Source organism: Odontesthes bonariensis, chromosome 7 (genome assembly GCF_027942865.1).
Source record: "Odontesthes bonariensis isolate fOdoBon6 chromosome 7, fOdoBon6.hap1, whole genome shotgun sequence".
Classification (NCBI taxonomy): Eukaryota; Metazoa; Chordata; class Actinopteri; order Atheriniformes; family Atherinopsidae; genus Odontesthes; species Odontesthes bonariensis.
In genome coordinates, this window is record NC_134512.1 from 21827997 (window position 1) to 21848823 (window position 20827).

Genomic DNA, 20827 nt, shown 5'->3' on the forward strand with positions numbered 1-20827 from the left:
AACTGAAAGGCTACTGGATAAATCCTGGTGACACAATCCAACATAAATGCAATCTCACCGCATATTTTTTTCTTATGACAGACAAACCCATCATCCATATTGATCAGTGTATCTACACACATACACACACACAAACTGTATGGATCCCATGCAAATCTATATTTTGTTTACAACTACTGCACTCTGACAATGAACTTTAGAAATTCCGATATTTACAGTTAACACGTAACACTTACAGGCTTACATAGATCATTAAAACAGGGTTCTGTCTGTAACACATTCGGCTAAAGTATCTTCAAGTATAAACTCTGGAGGCTTCCTGGGAGGAACCTTGACCACTTCATACAAACTCCTAAAACACAAACAAAATGGTCACAGTCAGTATGCTGCCAATGTGGAATAGCTACAGTATATTATACCTGCCAAAAAAATGAGACCCTCTGGATTAGGGATGTATTGTATCTGACACGATGGCCATAATAGCTGTAAAATGAATTCTGTTTTAATCTGGCATGAGTAATCATTCTGCATTTGTCACATTTATTTCTCCTAAATTAGCTGCGGACGCATATCTCACAGTAATTAACATTCAAACTTGTGTTTTTCCAACAAATTGGTGAAAAGAAAATTAAAGAGCGACTACATCTTGCAAAACATTACCCAAGCTTACCGTCGCCCCTTTTGAATCCAGTGGTGATATTGTCGCTCCATCGAGGAAAACTGAATTCAGGTAGCCCTCCCGGCAAGACGCATCCTCGTCCTCACAGCTGTCGACACCGACACTGAAAGCTGCTTTTATCTTCTCTGGCATCAGAAAATTTAAAATCACCACGAGAATCCCAATGACGGTGCACAGCACACCTGCAAACGGTCTGAGTTAGTGAAAAAAAATCGCTGCTCTCCGTGTGGCTTCATATGTCAGTTTAAAAATTAAAAAAAGTTTACAAAAAAAGAGGGAAAAACAATGGGATCACCTGTTGCCAGAGCCAGCCAGAATGAATGGCTGTACTCTGTCACAAAAGAGTCCGTTCCTATGGAGAAAGCACACTGAGGTGCATTCATGATTGTGGAGAAGGAGACCATGGAGAAGAAAATGAAGGCAGCGGTGGCCATCATCATATACCCGGCGTACAGAATGACCGGAATGGTGAAGAGGATGTTGGCGAGCATCCAGCAGCAAAATGCTGTCCTGTGGCACAATTGCAGTTAAGTTGTTTGATTTTCTGCTTTTATCTGAAGTATCTGATGGGACTAGCAACATACCATGCCACAAGATTAAAGTATGAGTTGTTAATAATCACCAGAGGGTTGCAGAGGCGTATCGTCCAGAGTATCTATACTGAAAAATGAGACCACATGGGCTTCCCCGGGTGAATTTTTCAGCAATGTACAGGATGGGGTTGGGTAAACCCTTCTCTAGAGCTCCCTCATACTCTTCTTCAATTGTGTCATGCCAGTTGAACATCTCATTGTAGTTAATGGTCTCGTTGTGCTGCACAATAGGATTCCCTGAGAGGAAAAAAACAGGATGTCATATGTGCAACATACAGAAGATACACCTAAAATTCATAACACACAAAAGAAAATCTCAAATATTAGAAGTGTTGTGTGAACACTGAAACCAATTGTCCAAATTGCTCAATCTTTAAAATTGCCGACACATTACATCCGCAGATGAGCTGCGACAGTGACTCACCTCTTAATGTCACGTTAATGCCGTACAGCCCAACATGCAGGCCGACATCAGCATTAATCACCGCATTGCTGAAAGACTTGTAGGTGGCGTTTGTGGTTATTCTGGCCTCGGCCCAGTTGTTAGTGAAGTTGAGAACTGCACAAAGAGGACATCAGGGTAGATATTGATGGCAGGAAAAGGGAAATCTGTGAAATCTATTCCACAGGTTTGATGGGAGTCCACAACTCACCCACTATCACCACTCCAATGAACAAGCTGGTAATTATCCTAAACATCCAGAACAACCGCTGACAGGAAGTGAAAAAGCAGAATTAAAAGGATTGCAGGTGTTTTAAATATGAATTTTTTTCTTTTTTAAAAAGAGTGAAAACAAAAAGATCAAAGCATTACAGCATAGTACCCCCATTGCTTTTCAATTTCAATAGTCATCCCAGAAAACTTAAGAGGGAGAGACAACCCTGGAAGCCGTTTGCCGTGAGTCACAGGTTAACTGATGGATTGCACTCACCGACTTCCCTCGTATTCCTGGCAGAATGAGAAGAAGACTGACTGCTAGCACAAGGAAGACCAGAATAATAGTGAGCAAGCGGCCACTGATGATGAAGGAAGTCCTTTGTAGAGTGTAGAATGGGTAAATGTCGTAGTAAAAAGTCATCTCAGCTTCTGATCTAAGGATATAGCTGAGAGCAGGCACTGTAACAGAGAAGGCAGTGTTACTGGCTGGGTTCTCAGTTTCCTCCAGATGCAGAGATAAAGGCTCTTGCTGCTCAACTGATAAGGGATAGTATCCTCTTGCAACATTGCACATAATTAAAAATGAGCGTGTCTAACTTCTGCAATGGCATCCAACTTTGGCTCGTACTGTGTGTCTTTATGGCAAAGAAAGAAATGCATATCTAAAATCCACAAAGGGATGCAGTTCTATACATCTATGTGACTCCCTCAGTTTAACCCTGGACGAGGCTCTCTCTCGATTTGAATGTATTCAATTAAACCTAAAAGCAAACCTTTAAACAAACCACTTGTAGAAATGTGTAAAAATGTAAAAAGATAGCTTACCTGAAAGTTTCAGGACAAGGACGGAGGAAGATGCGAGTGAAGTCTGAAAGATGAAGGAACATACACTTCTTTTATAGCAGCGGCCCCCTTTATGTCACAGAGGAGGAGGAGGAGGTGGATGCATTTACTGGAATGCTGTGGAAAAGAGGTGTGATCTAGACACGATGGGCATTCCCATTTGGGAAACAGGTCACATACACTTTGGAGATAAGCTGAGAAACACATGTTGGCTTTTATTGCAGCATTCCTCAGCTACACCTGTGCTCCAACCTGCATTGCATCCGCTCACCATCTCCAACTTTGCAGTGAGTGAGTATTTCATCTGCTTTAATTAAACCCTTGAGGTTATGAAAAGGGGTATTGTCTTAGGATGACTCAGTTTTACTTACCTCATCAATGCCAATGATTTTGATATTCATTAAAGAACGTAAAATGCACCTAATTTTGCATGTAGAGTTGAATTCTTGCTGCTTTTTTTTTTCTTCCCAACTCTGCCAAACTAACAAAGTACCACATTAAAACAAAAACAGGGATGCGTGTCAGTTACCTGCCTCTTGTCTTCACTTTTCAGAAGCCCTTCACTCTCTTTAGCTGAAGACTGAGCTGAGGAGCACCTCTCGCATCAATGGATTTGCGTAAATGGGTTTGGAGTGTGTGTGCAGTGGTTGGCTTGGTGCTCCTTGTCGGCGAACGTAAGTAAACAGCAGCAATATTTCACTGTAAGAGTCAACCGGATGCAGAGAAAGCACGCGAGCTGTTTTATTTCAATATGCACTGAGCAGATGCGCTGTGTGAAACCACCTGGGAGGTCCCTCGCTTCGACGGCTGGTACAACAGTTTGGGAAATCCCAGACGCGGAGCTGTCGGTAAGTCAGTTGCCAGTAAGTTTGCGAGACTTGTGTGCAGCAGCAGCAGCAGCAGCGGCGGCGGCCGGACGGTTGAGCACAGGCAGCAACAAAATGCACCTGTTCACCTCACTGTTCATGCTCGCGCAGGTTCTCACCTCATGCGCCTCGTGCCCGCGCACTACTGGGACGGCGTCTACCAACCCGTCCACGAGCCGCTGCAACCGAACCCTCGCGGGCTGAGCAGGCTGCTGACTGCGGGGCCCTCCGGTCTGCCGTCCACGCGCAACCAGACCGTGCTGTCTCTGTTCTTCGGTAACTATGCAAAAATGCATTTTTTTGTAGCACTCAAATGAGCTGTGAAAAAGACATAGACGTCTTTACAGTGACACACTAATGTTTTCTATCCATTTTTAAATCAAAGTGCTGCTGAGGTGTATCAGCTGTCCTGCTTTGTTATATAGCGTACTTTATTACGCTGATATTTTACCACAGAGCACAGCAGATTTAACTATCCTGTTAACAGTGGATCGGCATTAATTGGTAACTGCTCGTTTTGTTATGTTTTTCTCTTAACACCGAGGAAATATTCAATATTTGAGGAAATGACTGTAGGATCTTTGCGACATAGAGTTGTGTTTCTCCTCTGCTTCATCCTATTGGTTGAGAATATACCAATGAGATAATATAGTAGGTATTGCCCACCTGAAATGATGAACTTTGCTGAAACTTTTCAGGTTATCATGTTGCTTTTGAAGTTTTTGACTCAAGAACTCCTGGTTGTCCGCCTGAGTTCATGAACATCCAAGTCCCTAAAGGTGACCCTGTCTTTGACCCCAGCGCCACTGGAAAAGTCTTGCTGCCCTTTCAGAGAGGACCATGGGACAAAGAGTCCGGGCAAAGTCCCAGCAACCCTCGCACGCAGGTGCTGATTAGTGCTTCTTCTCAGTGTATGACTGGTGTTGCATCCCACCACAGCCCTCAGAGAGAGGTGTAAATGCAAACATGGCCAGTTCACACTGGCCAGAATTTTCTTCTATCAGAAGTCAAGTCATTTTTAGAGAAACTGTGCAACTCTTGCAGGTCAATTTGGTGACAGCGTGGATAGATGGAAGCTCCATCTATGGCCCCTCCACATCTTGGTCTGACTCCTTGAGAAACCTCTCTGGAGGGCTCTTGACGTCGGGCTCTGAGTGGAACATGCCGAATCAGGGAGGAGGTCGCAGTTTCATGTGGAGCGCTGCAGATCCCTCTACTGGAGAACATGGACCAGAAGGCCTTTATCGTGAGAGTTTTGACACTTTTAATTGTCTGTCAGAAGCCTTTGAATTGACTTCTAATAGAAATCCTTAATCAAAGGGATGCTTTAACCCAAAAGTTATTTTCCTGCTTAAATGGAGTGAGGGGCACAAAAAGCTGAGCTCTGACATTAAAGATTCACAGCGCATGCATACAGTAATCACAAACTAGATGTCCAACTCTCAGAAAATCTCATGACTGGACCGTAAAATGAACTGTGTCTATAAGGATTATGGTACAACGGCACTGTAGTCTTACAGGCTGCTCAAAGCAAACAAAAGCAAAAAATTGTTGGCAAATATTATTATTTCACCCTTGATCGGGGCAATCGGAGGTTGAGTCAGGAGAAGCTCAGCCTGACGTGGGTTGTGACTCTTCAGTTATTGTGTAAATGGCATCTCAAACTCACCACAGTAAATCCCTCTTTCTATAGCAGAGAAGATGCCACACATGTGTCACAAAACCATTGTTTTGTTGCTTGTGTTGTGAAAGGTGTTGGTATGTTATCTGGGCCGGAGATGGAGGATCTTCTCTCGTTGTCCATGTTCTGTTGTGACAAACAGCCAATTATCTTTCCATCAGTTGTTACAGATATTTATTAATCAATGCGACACGATCCTGACACAATGCAAATGATGTGCAGCATATTTGAGAATTTTGAAGGTAGTTTCTTTGGATGAAATCTGATTGTGATACCTGACTCATTTATGTATTCTGTTTTATGGCCGTTGTGCCATTAATTCACCTGATGAAACAGCTTGTTTGTGCCATCCTTTGTGTTTAGAGTTGGGAAATGCCCAGGCCAATGAGAACATGTTCACGGCAGCAGAGGGGATTATCTGGTTTCGCTACCACAATTATATCGCCTCCAGGCTGCATGAGGAACACCCAGAGTGGTCAGATGAGAGGCTGTTTCAAAATGCCAGAAAGACCGTTGTGGCCACATTCCAGGTAGAAGGAAAAGTCTCCGTGTAATCCTCTCGCTGCACAGATGCTGATTTAATTTGCAGTCTGGAAAGACAGAGGTTGCATCAACGACAGGTGGTCGTTAACGGCCAATGCGTCATCCCTCACTTGTCGCAGTCCTGTGTCCTGCACGTACTATCTTGAAGAACAATGTACTTATATGAATACATTTTGTACCGAAAGTAATGGTAAACAAACTCTTGAAAGGAGTAATTATTTTTGGTCATATGAGATTTAAAACTAGATAAATGAAGTGTTTAATTTGCCTAATGAAGAAATTTATACAAAATAAGAAGGAAAGTGAGGGGGGAAAAAAGCCACAGTGACAGTTACAGTGAAAAAGTGAAAAATAAATGCGCTCTCACCTTTACCCCTGCTGCATTTCCACACAGAATATTGCTCTCTATGAATGGCTGCCTGGATACCTCAGAGACAAAAGGCTTCCTCCTTATCCAGGTAAGAATCCACTAGAGAGCATGTGCGTACAAGTAGAGGGGAACAGGTAATGCACCAGTGACCACAAGCCGTGGTGAGGTGAGCTATCGTTAGTGGTGTTTGACAAAAATGTGCTCCGTCAGCAAAAGCATCCCCCTGAGTCTCCATCTTCTGCTGAACAAGCAGCCATGACCGAGGAAGGTTAAAGGACAATGGTCAGATGATCCCATGACCTTAGTCACTTTTCATTGCTGCTGTTGCTGACTCACTTTTTTGTTTGGATAATGCAGGAGGTTTGCATGCACAGTGATCTTTATGACTTTATTTTTGTTGTCATTCTGTTTTGTGTTACGTTTGTATTTTCCTGCATACAGGCTACCAGAAGTTTGTCGATCCAGGGATCTCGCCTGAGTTTCAGGCTGCTGCCATACGATTTGGTGTCACTATGGCTCCACCTGGTGTATACATGAGGTAGTGGTTCTATTTTTTTCCCCACTGCTCCCCTGCCAATGTCAATGCCTGCTCAGAACATTGTCCTACACCACCCAAAGCCCTGTGTGTAGATTCCTTGAAAAATATATCATATTGCGTTGGCCCTGCTTTTTCCGACAGAAACAGAACATGCCATTTTCGAAAGATCATCAACATAGATGGGAGTACATCGCCAGCAATGCGGCTCTGTAACAGCTTCTGGAAGCGGCAGGTATGTCATGAGTAAACTGGCCTTTAAGAAAGTTTTTAAAAAAAAACTCCTTTGCGGCTTGTTTGTTTTTACAAATCACGGTACGTGTGTTCGCATTGATAAATCCTCAGTCAGCATACAGGAAATGTTCACTTCTGCAGTTGCACATGCTTAGGGGAGATCTCTTTGACGTTTATTTTCTGCTGAGTACAGATACATTAAAGGTTCTATGCACAGAGAAAATGCTCACTGCGTCGGATAATGTTGCTCTCCCTCTAAGGAATTATTAAATTAGCCTTTTATTTTAAGACTAAAATATACATGTTGTGCTGTTTAAAATTGGCCTTGTAAATACCAACTATCAGAGAGATAACATTCAGTTTGGTCTATTGTGATTACTTACTAAACGGCTGACATACCCAAAGGCTTTCTTCAGTTTTGATGTGATAAGCCTCTATGTGAAGCTGGAAATCAGCATTTGAATCCTTTAAACATTATATAACTATAATTTGAACATGGTTTAGTAAACACCTTAAATAAACTGTTTGAGTGTTCAAATATTTCCGGTCCTAACTCGATATGTAATTGTATGCAGACATGTATGTAGCATGAAGTTGATTCTAAGTAAAACTGCATGTACTACCCGATCTTATAGATGGTCCTTGAGGTTAAATAGAGTTTTCTTCTCCAGAGAGTCAATATGAAGACAGGCCAGGATGTGGATGACCTCCTCATGGGCATGGCTTCACAGATTGCAGAACAAGAAGACAATATTGTCGTGGAGGATTTGAGAGGCTGGTAGTTTTTCTTATTCGCTTTGTGTCGTCCCTGACACCAAAACAATATTCAACCCTCTGATATGATTTGCACGTTGACAGACTACATGTACGGACCGCTAAGATTCACCCGCACAGATGTGGTTGCTACGACCATCCAGAGAGGAAGGGACTTTGGTCTACGAAGTTACACAGAGATGAGAAAGGCTTTGGATCTGCCCCCCATAAAGACATTTGAAGAAATCAATCCTGAGCTCAACAGGACCAAGCCAAAGGTTAAATGCTTCAGTTCGACAGCATCTTTATGAAAAGACTGACCCATTATTCCATAAAAAGCTTAATCTTGGGAGTTAAACTTTGTTGTGTGATCTGTTACAACAGCTGCTCCATGATATTGCAGAGCTGTATAACAGAGACATCTCAAAACTGGAGCTCTTCCCTGGAGGACTGCTGGAATCCCATGACGGTCCGGGTCCAGTTTTCACCGCCATAATCCTGGACCAGTTTGAACGCGTCAGAAACGGAGACCGCTTCTGGTTTGAAAACAAACAAAACGGGTAATCTTAAGGAGTTTTTACCAACACTTAAACAATGCAATACAACTGTAAGCTCATAGCCCTTACTGTCTGTCATCTCTGTGTTCTTATCTCCAGTCTGTTTACAGATGAGGAGATTCAGACTATCCGCACTGTCACATATCATGATGTTCTTATTGCAGTCACAAGTGCAGAGGTCACTGATATACAAAATAATGTGTTCTTCTGGAGAGATGGTAAAAAAAAAATGCAATACGTCCATGAGGCCGAGTTATTTTTCATAATTGAAATACCCTTTGAAATACAAAAGCTGTCCTTGTTTGTTCACAGGTGACCCCTGTCCTCAGCCCACACAGCTGAACGCATCAATGCTGCATCCCTGCACTAATGCTACAAAACTTGATTACTTTGATGGGAGCAAAGCTGGCTTTGGAATATTTATTGTTGTTTTGTTCCTCTTCCCTGTTGGTCAGTATCCTACTATCTCTCTCTCTCTCTCTTTTGCACAGTAATAACACAGATATCGCTGGTCAACAGGTTTGACACATTTGATTATTTTACCTTCACAGTGAGTTTTCTAGTCGCCTGTATGGTGGCTTGTCTTCGGAAGCACAGGTACAGGAAATTCCAGAGAAGACGAAGAAAAGCTGGTGATAGAGCAGAGGAGCCAGCTGTGGGAGTCACTGGTATGAAATCTGTGGGATTAAAAAGAAAATCCTTCTTAGAATGTATTTTCGCTGTCCAGTGTTGATAAAAACATGCAGGATTTAACATTAACTCACTATCAGCTAACAGTCAGCAGCCAGGGTGCCCCTGGTCATGACCTGCAAAATAGAATAGATTTTATGTAACCAAAGTGTGGTTTATTTATTTATTTAGTTATTATAAGCCTAATAATACTAAAAAAAAAAACTGGGAGTGACTGGAAACAAACGACGTAGAATTTACAAAGAGAGATAATTACATAACATTAGGTTGGTTAAATTTGGTCAGCTATGTTAGTTACAAAACTCAAGTGATAGCTGACGTTAAGCTAGTTAGCAGAAAAAAAGCTAAAGACAATTCTAACTATGACAGTGATATTCCTCTTTCATTCTGCTTTTTCACTCCAGCGTACGAGTGGCAGGGCCATGAAAAACAGCTGCACCCAGTCAGTGTGGAGGTCAAGAAGAGAAGGGTGGAGGTCTTCGACAGATCTGGCTCCGCTCACCGCTGCCTCAATCTGGGCAACCAGGACTACCTGGATGTCCTTCTCTCCAACGACCGTCACCATAAAGCTCTGCTTCTCAAAGTACCAAAAGAATATGACCTGGTGAGGACTTGTGATTGATTTGAAAATGCATATGCAATCTCGCTCAAGAGGCAAGAAATGTTGCTGCGTATTCTGCAAGCATTTACAGACAGTTTACACTTTATGCTCATCGAGATTTTTATTCAGTACGGTGAAATTTCTCCTGCTTTAATTTTTCACCTCATTTGGTCCCCAATGTAGGCATGAGTGTGCATCTGATCTCCATTACTTTTATCACCCTCCAGCCCTGTTTATCCTTTCCCTTTCTCCCTGTTTGCACAACCAGGTGCTGTTTTTTGATGAAGAGAGCAAGCGTGCAGAATTCGTCGAGCTTCTGGGCCTGGAGGCGACGGACGTCAGGCAGGAGATTAGAGTGACTGAGATGGGAGAGAAGGAGTTGCTGAAGGAGGCTCTAACCAAAGAGCAGAGGGCTCAGATTGTGGAAACTTTCATCCGACATGCTTTCTCTAAGGTACAGTCAGTCTCTGGATGTCTACCTCATCCTCTGCTTTGCTACAGCAGGAGCAGCTTCATACCCAGCCACAAAATGTCGTCAGTTCTTGTTTGAGGTCAAATTAGGTCCAACCTCAAACCGAAATAACTAATTGTTGGTTAGTCCTGACAGTGACATCATCTGTGATGACATCATCTGTGATGACATCCTCCACTGACGTTGGTGATATTACACTATGGTGACAAATAACAACTCTGTTCCTCACTCTCCCTCTGGAGCACAGGTCTTGGAAATAGAGAAGTGTGACGCTGGAGATATGAGTGGTGTTTCCCGCAAGAGAGCCAGAGAGGTTCTCCAGTGTGAGCTGACAGCGTCAGAGTTTGCTGACGCGCTTGGCCTCAAGCCTGACTCCTTGTTCGTGAACTCCATGTTCACACTAGCTGATAAAGATGGGAACGGTTACCTCTCCTTTCAAGAGTTTCTCGATGTTATAGTTATCTTCATGAAAGGTAAAACCGATCACTCTAAACATGACACCCTGTTTGCTCCTCAGACAAAATGTAAATATAAAGAGGCCACAGGTAATTTGAGGATGTTTATGCCAGGTTTTAGCAAGAACAAAACTGATGGATATCAAATGAGGATTTGTGCACACATTTGGCATCTTAAGTTAACTGAGGTCTCCAAAATTTATGACAAACACCAAAAGACTGAAGCAAAACTTAAACCGTCTGTCTCTTAAATTTCCAGAATTATTAATAGTCATTTGATTTTGCTTGGTCAGCCCCCTTTCTGATGACCCGTGATAGCTGCAATTGAAATTAGATTTACGGCACACACAATGAGACAATTAAGTTGCTCAATTGATTAAATTAAAGAAAAAAATTCAATGTTATCGCAGGATTTACAGACTAATCTTTTGTAGATTTGGGCGGCTCGACATCTGCAATAAACTACACAAATGCAGATGTGTGATACTTACACACATCTGCATACTTACTCATGTCGGTGATGACGTGTATATGCTGATATTTGTATGGTTCCAGGATCTCCAGAAGAGAAATCCCAGCTGATGTTCACCATGAATGACATCGGTGGAACTGGTTACTTATCAAAAGAAGAATTTGCCAGGATGCTCAGGTTTCAGTGATGCTTCTTTTTCTGATTTCGTGACAACACAAAATGTTTTCTGTGTGTGTTTGATGGGTCATCCTCACCCTTTTGATGAATTGCAGGTCTTTCATTGAAATCTCCAATGGTGCTCTGTCAAAGAAACAGGCAGAGGACGGCATCAAGGCCATGATGCAGGCCGCTGGCTTTGATAACAAGGAGCAAATCTCATGGGAGGACTTTCACTTCCTCTTGAGGGACCACGAGAAGGAGCTGCAGTTTGCTCAACTCAATGTCAAAGGTTAGAGAAAGTTTAGTTTAAGAAGATATTTTTTGCCTCTTCACTTCCCCGACCTTGTCTGATGGATGGGTGTCTCTTGTCGCGCACAGGGATGGAAAAACAGGGCAAGAAACGGCTGAGTCGAGACCAGAGAGTGTCCTTTATCTGCCCAGCAAACAGGTAAGAAGCTGTAATAACTTACAGAGAGAGCAGAGAAAAAGCTAATGTTCCTAATCGCTGCAGACACATAAAATCAAGATCATGATCTGCTTACGCTTTTCTTTAACTTTTGTTCACTGCAGCAACAAAACAGATGGAGTGGAGTTACGAAGACGAAAAAAGTATGCCTGTTTTCTACTTTTACTGCTCTTTCAAATGACATTCTGACTATGGGAAAAGGAATAATTATGAAGATATAATCCCTATGGATACGTTTGAACAATTTCAACAAGCACTACGAGTTTTTAACATGGTGATCGTTTCCTAATACTCATCACATGTTCAGAGATTTAACTTGGAATGTTCCTCTTGTTTGTGGATTTTGAATAGTTTTGCCTAGAAGAGACTAGTTGTTTTAGTGTGGAAAACTATGTTTGCTTGTGAGTTACATATTTGTGTCACATTCTTCTTCTTCTTGTGTTTGTGGTCTGTGTGTGGTCAGGATAGACAATAGGGGAACAGAAAGTAGAACATTCACTGCATAAAGCTCCTGGATGCTTTGTTTTCAGGTTAGGTGTCAAAACTCCAAATGTCTACGTGCAGCCCAAGCGTGAGCAGTACATCAGGAACCCCATACAGCAGAAAATCCAACAGTTCAAGCGTTTCATTGAGAATTATCGCCGTCACATCGTGTGTTTTGCCGTCGTATACGGCATCGCGGCTGGTGTGACAGCGGAGAAATGTTACTGTGAGTGGAAAACTACTGTCGATTGATCATACTACTCAAGGGATCCTTTGCTCTGTACCTTGTGTTTTTTTTATGTTTGGCCTGATTAAAAATCTGCGTTCAGACTATGGTTTGCAGGCTGCATCGATGGGAATACCTGAGATATCCGTGGCGGGCATCATCACTGCTCGTGGCACAGCGGCTGGCATCTCCTTTCTGTTTCCTTACATGCTCCTAACCGTGTGCCGCAACCTCATCACGCTTTGCAGAGAGACCTTCCTCAACCGATACATCCCCTTTGATGCTGCCATTGACTTCCACCGCTTCATGGCCATGACGGCCATCGTCCTCTCAGGTTGGTGGGGAATACTTCAGGACTGATAATAGATTCTTTCTTCAGTTTTCAAAATGCTCCTTTTCACATCCATCTTGTCTCTCCAACTCATCCTCCAGATACATTCCACCAACCTTTTGCACTCCCATTCCCACACTAGCACACCGCAGCTGACCGGAATATTCATAAGACAAGAGACAACCCTAAAGAAAATAAAAGAGGAGCAGAATATGCTATCCCGAGGCTATAAAAACAGAATTCTGGATCCGGATCCGGATTTGCATATATGTTAATCACAAGCTGGGCCCTGCCCCACCCTGGATAAAAAAATCTCATGCAGATATCTCAATACCTGTTTGAGTAACCCTGTTAACAGACAGACAAACCAACCAACCAACCACACAACCTCCTTTGAAGATATAGAAAAAAAAAAAGAAAAAGAACAATAAAGGAGAACAAATGAGTTCATACTCACCAGCTACACATTTTAATCCATATTCTCTGGCAGTGTTACACGAGGAGCGCTCTATGAATCATTCTGCTTTGTTCTCCCAGTAACAGTAGTAAAATAAATGGGTCCATGTTTTCCTGAACTCAGCCGTTTTCTGTATCAGGGCATATTTAATCTTTTTCTAATTTTAAATAGGACAAGACAGCCTTCAGCCATCTGGCATGACAAAGGGGTTTAAAGTCTTTCCAGTTAAACAGGATAAGACCATGAGCTCGAGGCGCAGTTGATTGCATTATGAATATTTTTTGCCCAGGTAGCGTCCTCAGCTTTCACACTAGAAATGCTACACTGAAAAGACACTAAACGTTATGTTTCTTTCATGCTTTGCTTGCTCTTCTCTGTGTTCTTCCTGCAGTTGCTCATAGTTTGGGCCACGTGGTCAACATCTACGTATTTTCCATCAGCGACCTCAGCATCCTGTCTTGTCTGTTCCCCAAAGTCATAACCAACAACGGGTAACATTTCAGATTCCAAACTGAAACTAATAGATATGATGGTGTTATTTTTGGGTTTTTCAAAATTGGTTTTCCTTTTAGGTCTGAACTTCCTCCCAAGTGGTACTGGTGGTTCCTTCAGACTGTCCCAGGTATATCATGAGACTGACCTTAAAACTTACACCTTGAGCTGTAAAATACCCAAACTGACTCTTAAATTACGATGTCGTTTTTTCTTTTCCTCCTCATTTCCTAGGGATTACTGGCATTTTGCTTCTTATGGCTTTTGCATTTATGTATGTGTTTGCCTCTCGCTATTTCCGTCGCATCAGTTTTCGTGGATTTTGGATCACTCATTACCTCTACGTTGTTGTGTACATTCTAGTAAGTACTTTCTGACTTTAATACACTGACAGTGTGGCTGGTTTAGAGTGGTTTGATACCGACGTTGTGTTTATCCAACAGACCGTTCTTCATGGCAGCTTTGCTCTTCTCCAAGAGCCTCGTTTCCACATCTACTTAATTCCACCTGCTCTGCTCTTCCTGCTGGACAAACTAATCAGCCTTAGCAGGAAGATGGTGGAGCTCCCTGTTGTCAGAGCGGAGCTGCTGCCCTCAGGTGACACATCTGAATGATTAAGATTTAAGCTTTTTTTTTCATCACTCTGTTTCTCCTTAAAATGAGTTTTTCACCGTGTGATTTGACTTTTCCACATAATGTTCGCAGCTAAAACTTCCCCTTTGGCTATAATACCTTTAGGTGTGACACATCTGGAATTCAAGCGACCCCAGGGCTTTGTGTACCGCTCAGGCCAGTGGGTTCGGATAGCATGCCTGATGTTGGGAACAGATGAGTACCACCCATTCACACTGACGTCAGCACCTCACGAAGAAACCCTGAGCCTGCACATTCGAGCTGTTGGCCCCTGGACCAGCCAGCTGCGAGAACTCTACACTGAAGAAAGCCTGCTCGAGCTTGGAGCCTATCCAAAGGCAGGCTTTCCTTTTTTTAAACTCGTGCGGTTTTCTTAGTTTTCCCGATGTTTTTTAACTTTTGTGACACAAATGTTTCTACGTTGTTTCATCTGCAGCTGTACCTGGATGGCCCGTTTGGTGAAGGTCATCAGGAGTGGATTGACTTTGAGGTGTCCGTTCTGGTGGGTGGAGGAATAGGAGTCACACCTTTCACCTCCATCCTCAAAGACCTGGTATTCAAGTCCTCCATCAAATCCAAGATCCTGTGTAAAAAAGTGGGTCTTGAAATCAAACAGCACATTTTTGATGTTACCTAGAAATCCTCTTGCTGACAGCCGTGTGTTGGTTGAAGGTGTATTTCATCTGGGTGACACGGACGCAGCGTCAGTTTGAGTGGGTGTCAGACATCATCAGGGAGGTGGAGGAAATGGACATCCAGGAGCTGGTCTCGGTCCACACTTACATTACTCAGGTGGCTGAAAAGTTCGACCTGCGAACCACCATGCTGGTGAGATCTGCTGTTACAATTACAAAGTACCCCATGAAACAGAGAGTGGATGGGAATTGATCAAATTTTCAATTTGTTATTGTTACTGATATCAAAAGAATGGTTTAACATAGTATTGTGATATTTAGAGATATGGTTGATAACTTTCTGCCAAATGTCCAATAAAAAGATTGAGGTCTACCAATGAGCATTTCTAAAGCTCACTAATAAACACATTTTTCCTACTTGACACCTCAGCTCAGCTCCTCAGCCTTATAGTGATTAATAATCATGCACAGATCCACACATGAAACCGCTCCATGTTTTTACTGTTTTGTTTTTTCACAGGTCACACTAATAAGGTATAATAGATCACTGAGCTTCAGAGGTGCTCTTAGCTACCTTTTTACAGAAAGTCTGCTGAACTGTCATCTTGTATCCAAACACATGAGAGCACTATCAATTTTTCTCATTTAACAAAGAAAAATACATTTCCCAGATGTTGAAGTATGGCTACGCCTGGAATCTTACATTACCATACTCTTTAGTGGGGTAGATATATAGGTGATATTTTGTTGTAATTTACTTTGAAACCTTTGTATGAACCCAGTAGTAGACTCTTATTCTTATTCATCTTATTCAAGTGTTAAATATATATATATATATATATATTTCAGTGTGCAAGCACTGGAGACAAAGCAGGCCTTAATTTCCCACAGTGCAGTGTAGTAGGTACACATAAGAAAGTTAGCGAGCTGAGCTGTAATATCTGTAATAGCGGTTCGATTTTAGTGTATTTCAGTTCATTACCTGCAGCATATCTTAAGTTAGTTGATCAATGTTGACAGATAAGCCTTTGCAGATGCAATTCCCACCTGCTCCAGGTGGGAATAAGGCTCTCAGGAAGTGGACTGACAGGACTTACATTCATACAAGTACATTATATACAGCACACATATTGATTTGCATAGAGAATAGATCTTCAGAAGCAGCACATACAATCCAAACTCCACAATAGTTGGGACACCGTGTAAAACTCAAGGTGAATGCAATGATCTGCAAATCCCATAAACGGATGCTTAATTCGCAATAGAGAACATATAAAACATATGAAATGTTAAAAGTGAGATATTGATATTGATATACAAATCTGAACTAGGCAAGAAAAGACTGGAAAAGAAAGTGGTACAAAAAAAAAGAAACAGCTGGAGGAACATGTTGCAGTTAATTAGTTTAATTGGCAACAAGTCAGTAACACAGCTGAGTTTAAAAGGAGCACTTGAGGCCTGCCTGCCTGCTGTACCGACATTTCACCACCTGAAAACATTTAATGGACTATGAAATGCAAAATACGATAAGGAAGGACTTTATCAGACAAAAATGGGACAACATTCCTCTTCCAAAGGTTCAGCAGCTGGGCTCCTCAGTTCTCAGTCATTTACAGAGTGGTGATGCTATGCTACACAGCGGCAAACCTGGAGTTTTCCAAATCATTGTATTCTATCGTTTTCATTCAAACTTTACACAGGATGCCAACTTTTTTTGATGACTTTCTGAGCATTTTCTTTGTAACTTTTGTGCAGTATGTGTGCGAGCGCCACTTTCAGAAGGTGTGGAGCCGCAGTCTCTTCACTGGCCTGCGGTCTGTCACTCACTTCGGACGTCCGCCCTTCGTGTCGTTTTTCAGCTCACTGCAGGAAGTTCACCCTGAGGTCAGTCATTTTTCCATCTGTGTCCACCTGTTAGCTCAGTACTTCAGCCTGGACAACACAGATCCATTATTCTAACTTATGACTGCGCATTATTTTCTGTAGGTGGGAAAAATTGGTGTATTCAGCTGTGGACCACCTGGACTCACCAAGAACGTTGAGAAAGCTTGCCAGCAGATAAATAAGAGGGATCAGGCCCATTTCATCCATCACTATGAGAATTTCTAACCAGTTCTAATCTTTTGATTCCATGTTTTTTATTGCAAGCTACTTGTTTCCACCAGATTAATCATATTCACTTTTTTTTTCTCTCTCTCAATCATGAACATTTTTGCCCCATTGATTGCACTCAATGGGGGGAAAACTTGCGTAATGCAATGTCACAAAAATGCTAATTTCATAATTTGTTAGTTTTTCTGGGGGTTTTTTTTTGGCCAAAGTTTGTTCCTCATGTGAGGTAAGGACTTGGTTTGGACTTGTGCTGCCTTCATTTGTTGTACAAATGTATTTTTGAGTACACATTGTGTGATTTTAATATTTTGCATGCACATTTGTATGAAATATCTGTAACAAGTCATAACTTAAACCCTAATGTGTCATTAAATGTTGCATCTTTTGTGCGAACACTCAATTGTGTCAGGCGACGTGGGGAATGGTGCAGTCAAGGTTCTCATGGCTCCTTCTGCTGCTGCTCGCATTCGGACTGGGGAAAAAAAAAAACACTTGAATTCATCCAAGCTCCTAAGTGTGATTTGCTGGTTGAGCAATAAGGCACACAGCTCAAGTGAAATATTAATTTTCCTCAAGGAGTTGCATTGTTTTCTTTTTTTGATGCCACATGATTATTTGAATTGAGCACTTTCAGCTCTTGTTGACCTTTAAAACAAACTGAACACACATTCACAAGATAAATATTTGTTCGACGCAGTGAATGGTTCACTGCTTTTCAAACAGCCCGCACAGATTTGTTTGCTTATCACGTACAATTCAGATAAGGGAAAAAATGGGTCTATGCACTCATTTATATCAGTCTCTAGTCAACCTTTTTGAGTAGGATGAAAAATTGCTCATTCACTGAGAGACCTGGCAATTATCCTTTGATCTGCAGGCCACTGAGAGCTCCTCTGGAGCACTTGTGGTTAAGAGTCTTTGTCATTAGATGCTTACCCCAGCAGCACAAATGAAGGAGGACTAAGCTTTCTTATTTTATTTTAACAACCCTGCTTTTATAGTCTCATATCTGGGAGCAGGATCAACTGATGTCTTCATGTCACAAGGCCAACAGATGGACCGCTTTAGTCAGGATCGCATGTCTTCCTAATTCCACACTCGGCTTTTTCTTTATTTATTGTCAAACCTGTTGTTTTCTGTGCCATGACTTAACTTAAGACATCTTAATCAAGTTTCATCCTGCTCCACCTTTTGTTGCAAACGACTTCAAACAGCTGGATTCTCAGTGCTGCGTGAGACTTAAAAACAGACCAGGATTTGTAGAATCGACACGTGTTGCGTTCGCATGTGTCCATATGGGCTCGGCTGGTTGTTTTCACCTCTTTGTGCTTCTTTTGCTTATCTTTGGTTGACAGGTGAATATATAATGGCCTTTCCAGTTCAATTAAAATATTTCCTTGAAGAAAATGTAAATGAAAATGAATCCATTGTTCTGAGAATTTGTTTCTTTGTGGTTTTCAAAATATGCTCCACTTTTGATAACTATGACACAAAGGGCCATGTCACGAGGATTGTCTGAAGGAACAAATAAACACATCAGTAAAAATCAACAGATTTCGCTTTGTTTAAAAAAATCTGTAATGAGTTGAGCCTTTCAGGATGTAATATCAGTCTCCTGATATTATCAAACTATGATATCAAGCAACTGTTTTGTGATATTCCCACTGTACAAAACATACACACATTACAAGTGTTACTTGCAGGGGTAAATAATTGTTTGGCAATAAGATAAGTGGCTTTGACATTACAAACTATCCTTTTTCTCTTGATTTATATATCCTTGCCGAGCACCGACAGAGATGAGCAGACCGTAAATGGGAAAACATGAATTATAATGAACACAAGAATGTATTTTATAGCCACAATCAACAGCAGATGAGGAAATTTATCTGAGCCAATATGTAGGTTAATGTTGCTGAAAACAGCCACACTGTTGCACTCATCATTTCAGCCCGCGTAGCTTAGATAAAGCTACAGTAAATCAAAGTAAGTGTGTATTTCGCAAAGTAAAACACTTAAGAGTACATCACATCTTCGTCATGTTGCCCCCTCCACTGCAGCACTACTGTTTGTGGAAAACTCCTGAGACTGTTGTCTGACATCATTTGGTTCTCTTACACCAGTCTCGATGTAACTAAAATTTTGATTTTAAAAGCATCTACTTCTCATTTGTTTCAGCGGAAAATGTTGAAATTTTTTCAAGACGTTTCACAGAAATTCTTTGAGGAGAAAAGAAAAAGAAATACAGCAAATCGTAAAAAGCCATAAGATCGTTTGTGATCAGTCTGACTGCAAACCTCCACATTTCCACACATTGCACACAGAAATAGTACTGCGAGTGATACATTTATTTTAGAAATAAATACACTTTTACCCGCTGATGGCACCCTCTTCTGGTAAAGAGCAGTCTGCCCTCAATTCTTTCACACAGCATCTGGATAAAATGTGATTCAAGGTCATATTGGTTTGTGCTGCATTACTCTATTTTATAGATTTTCAGTACAATACATCAAGCTCCCCTTTAAACGCCCTTGTTAAAACCAATTATACGTTTATGCTTCTCCTCGGTGCAGGCATTATATTTAAATGTTACAGGTCACTGCACATGACCAAGTGTTTTACTCTTAATTTAATCAGGTGTCACATTCACAACAAAAAAGCGGGAAGGTGAGGTGTTGGAGTGTTGATCAGTGGCCTGATGAATGCTGCAATTTTCTTGCTCAGGATGCAGCTTTTCTGTAAGTCTCATTCACTTTACACAAATGATCCACAATGAGTGGATGACTTGCATCTCACCAGCCCTGTTTCAAGTCCTTGGAGTTTTTTGGGCTAGTCAGCACTACCCCAAATAACTGGATTTCTTTGTCATGTTTGCTCTGAATTATCCTCAAGGAAGTAGCTGATGAGAAAAAATAGTTGGGCACATTATTTTTAAAAATATTGCAATTAAATGACTACTTTTCTAAATGTTTGACAAGACAGGAAAGGTAATGCAAGACACGTTGAGGATGTCTGAGCAGTGGTGAACAGTGTGCATCGGTGAACTTAAGCGGCTGTTAATCTACTTAGAGTCACTAAGTACCTAACTAGAAATCAGCTACTGTCCAGATAGTCTCTTCTTGCCCCAGATAAACGACTCAGACAACAACAAAGGGAGGCTCAGAGAAATATGTGGCATAGTCTTTTTTCTGGCACGAAATATGCACCTCCCCTCCTTTGGGAACTGTGTTGACAGAGCTGCAGAAGAAGTTTTGGTGGGTTTCTTTAAGTTGAAGATGTTCGGCAGCGGCACCAAGAAGTGGTTTGTGAGGAAGCAAAAGAGGCAGCGGCAGAGGTCTGGCAGGAGGCCATGCTCCAGGAAGAAGAAGAGATGGGCAGCTAAGATCCTCAAAGAGCACCGGCAACTGATCCTGAGTGAGCTGGATGTCAACACTGTGCTTCCCTACCTGGTGTACGATAGGGTTTTCTCACTAGTGGAGTACAAGGAAATACTGGAGCAGGAGTCCAAAAGGAGACGGACAGAGGTGTTTCTGGACCAACTGTCTTCCAAGGGGCCTGATGCTTTCTGCTCATTCTGCTCTGTTTTGGAGGAGGTGTGTCCCTACCTGCTCACCTGCTTTCTGTTGGATGGAGAAGGTACGCCCATTAACCAGTAATTACAGCAATGACCAACACAAAAACAAAGGATTGTCTGGTGCTGTTGTGAATTTTGAAACATCTCCGAATTTCAAAAAGCCAAGTTACATTTCATTCACCTGTTGCAGCTTTCCACTTATATGTTCAATATTTTCACCCATACTGGGTTGCAGCGAATTTACTCTGAAAAATTGA

General features: G+C 41.8%; 2 protein-coding genes across 2 annotated transcripts; one reads left to right on the plus strand and one right to left on the minus strand.

Annotated features, from left to right (window-relative positions):
- Positions 1 to 340: 340 nt before the first annotated feature.
- Positions 341 to 2351, minus strand: duox2 (dual oxidase 2). Its single transcript, XM_075471183.1, has 7 exons — positions 2205 to 2351; positions 1926 to 1983; positions 1697 to 1831; positions 1302 to 1509; positions 975 to 1189; positions 671 to 861; positions 341 to 352 (listed from the first exon to the last, which is right to left on the minus strand). The coding sequence occupies exons 1-7, from the start codon at positions 2349 to 2351 to the stop codon at positions 341 to 343; spliced, it is 966 nt and encodes a 321-aa protein (XP_075327298.1).
- A 1029-nt stretch (positions 2352 to 3380) lies between these two features.
- On the plus strand, positions 3381 to 17185 carry duox (dual oxidase). The gene is made up of 33 exons (XM_075471017.1): positions 3381 to 3447; positions 3538 to 3621; positions 3751 to 3915; positions 4338 to 4525; positions 4684 to 4885; positions 5684 to 5850; positions 6258 to 6321; positions 6675 to 6771; positions 6913 to 7003; positions 7674 to 7776; positions 7861 to 8033; positions 8140 to 8315; positions 8412 to 8530; positions 8625 to 8762; positions 8864 to 8980; positions 9407 to 9606; positions 9872 to 10057; positions 10323 to 10548; positions 11086 to 11179; positions 11275 to 11450; positions 11540 to 11609; positions 11732 to 11770; positions 12158 to 12336; positions 12440 to 12670; positions 13516 to 13615; positions 13697 to 13746; positions 13851 to 13978; positions 14060 to 14213; positions 14355 to 14587; positions 14686 to 14844; positions 14922 to 15077; positions 16640 to 16768; positions 16871 to 17185. Exons 1-33 carry the CDS (start codon positions 3381 to 3383, stop codon positions 16991 to 16993), a joined length of 4584 nt encoding a protein of 1527 aa, XP_075327132.1. The 3' UTR covers positions 16994 to 17185.
- The last annotated feature ends 3642 nt before the right edge of the window (positions 17186 to 20827 follow it).

Coding starts and splice junctions, on each gene's coding strand:
- duox2 (XM_075471183.1), bottom strand. CDS start 2,351: ATGACTTTTTACTACGACATTTACCCATTCTACACTCTACAAAGGACT. Junction 1,832..1,925: donor CATTGGAGTGGTGATAGTGG/GTGAGTTGTGGA, acceptor CTCTTTGTGCAG/TTCTCAACTTCACTAACAAC. Junction 862..974: donor CTGGCTGGCTCTGGCAACAG/GTGATCCCATTG, acceptor GACCGTTTGCAG/GTGTGCTGTGCACCGTCATT.
- duox (XM_075471017.1), top strand. CDS start 3,381: ATGGATTTGCGTAAATGGGTTTGGAGTGTGTGTGCAGTGGTTGGCTTG. Junction 6,772..6,912: donor CCACCTGGTGTATACATGAG/GTAGTGGTTCTA, acceptor TTTTTCCGACAG/AAACAGAACATGCCATTTTC. Junction 9,607..9,871: donor TACCAAAAGAATATGACCTG/GTGAGGACTTGT, acceptor TTGCACAACCAG/GTGCTGTTTTTTGATGAAGA.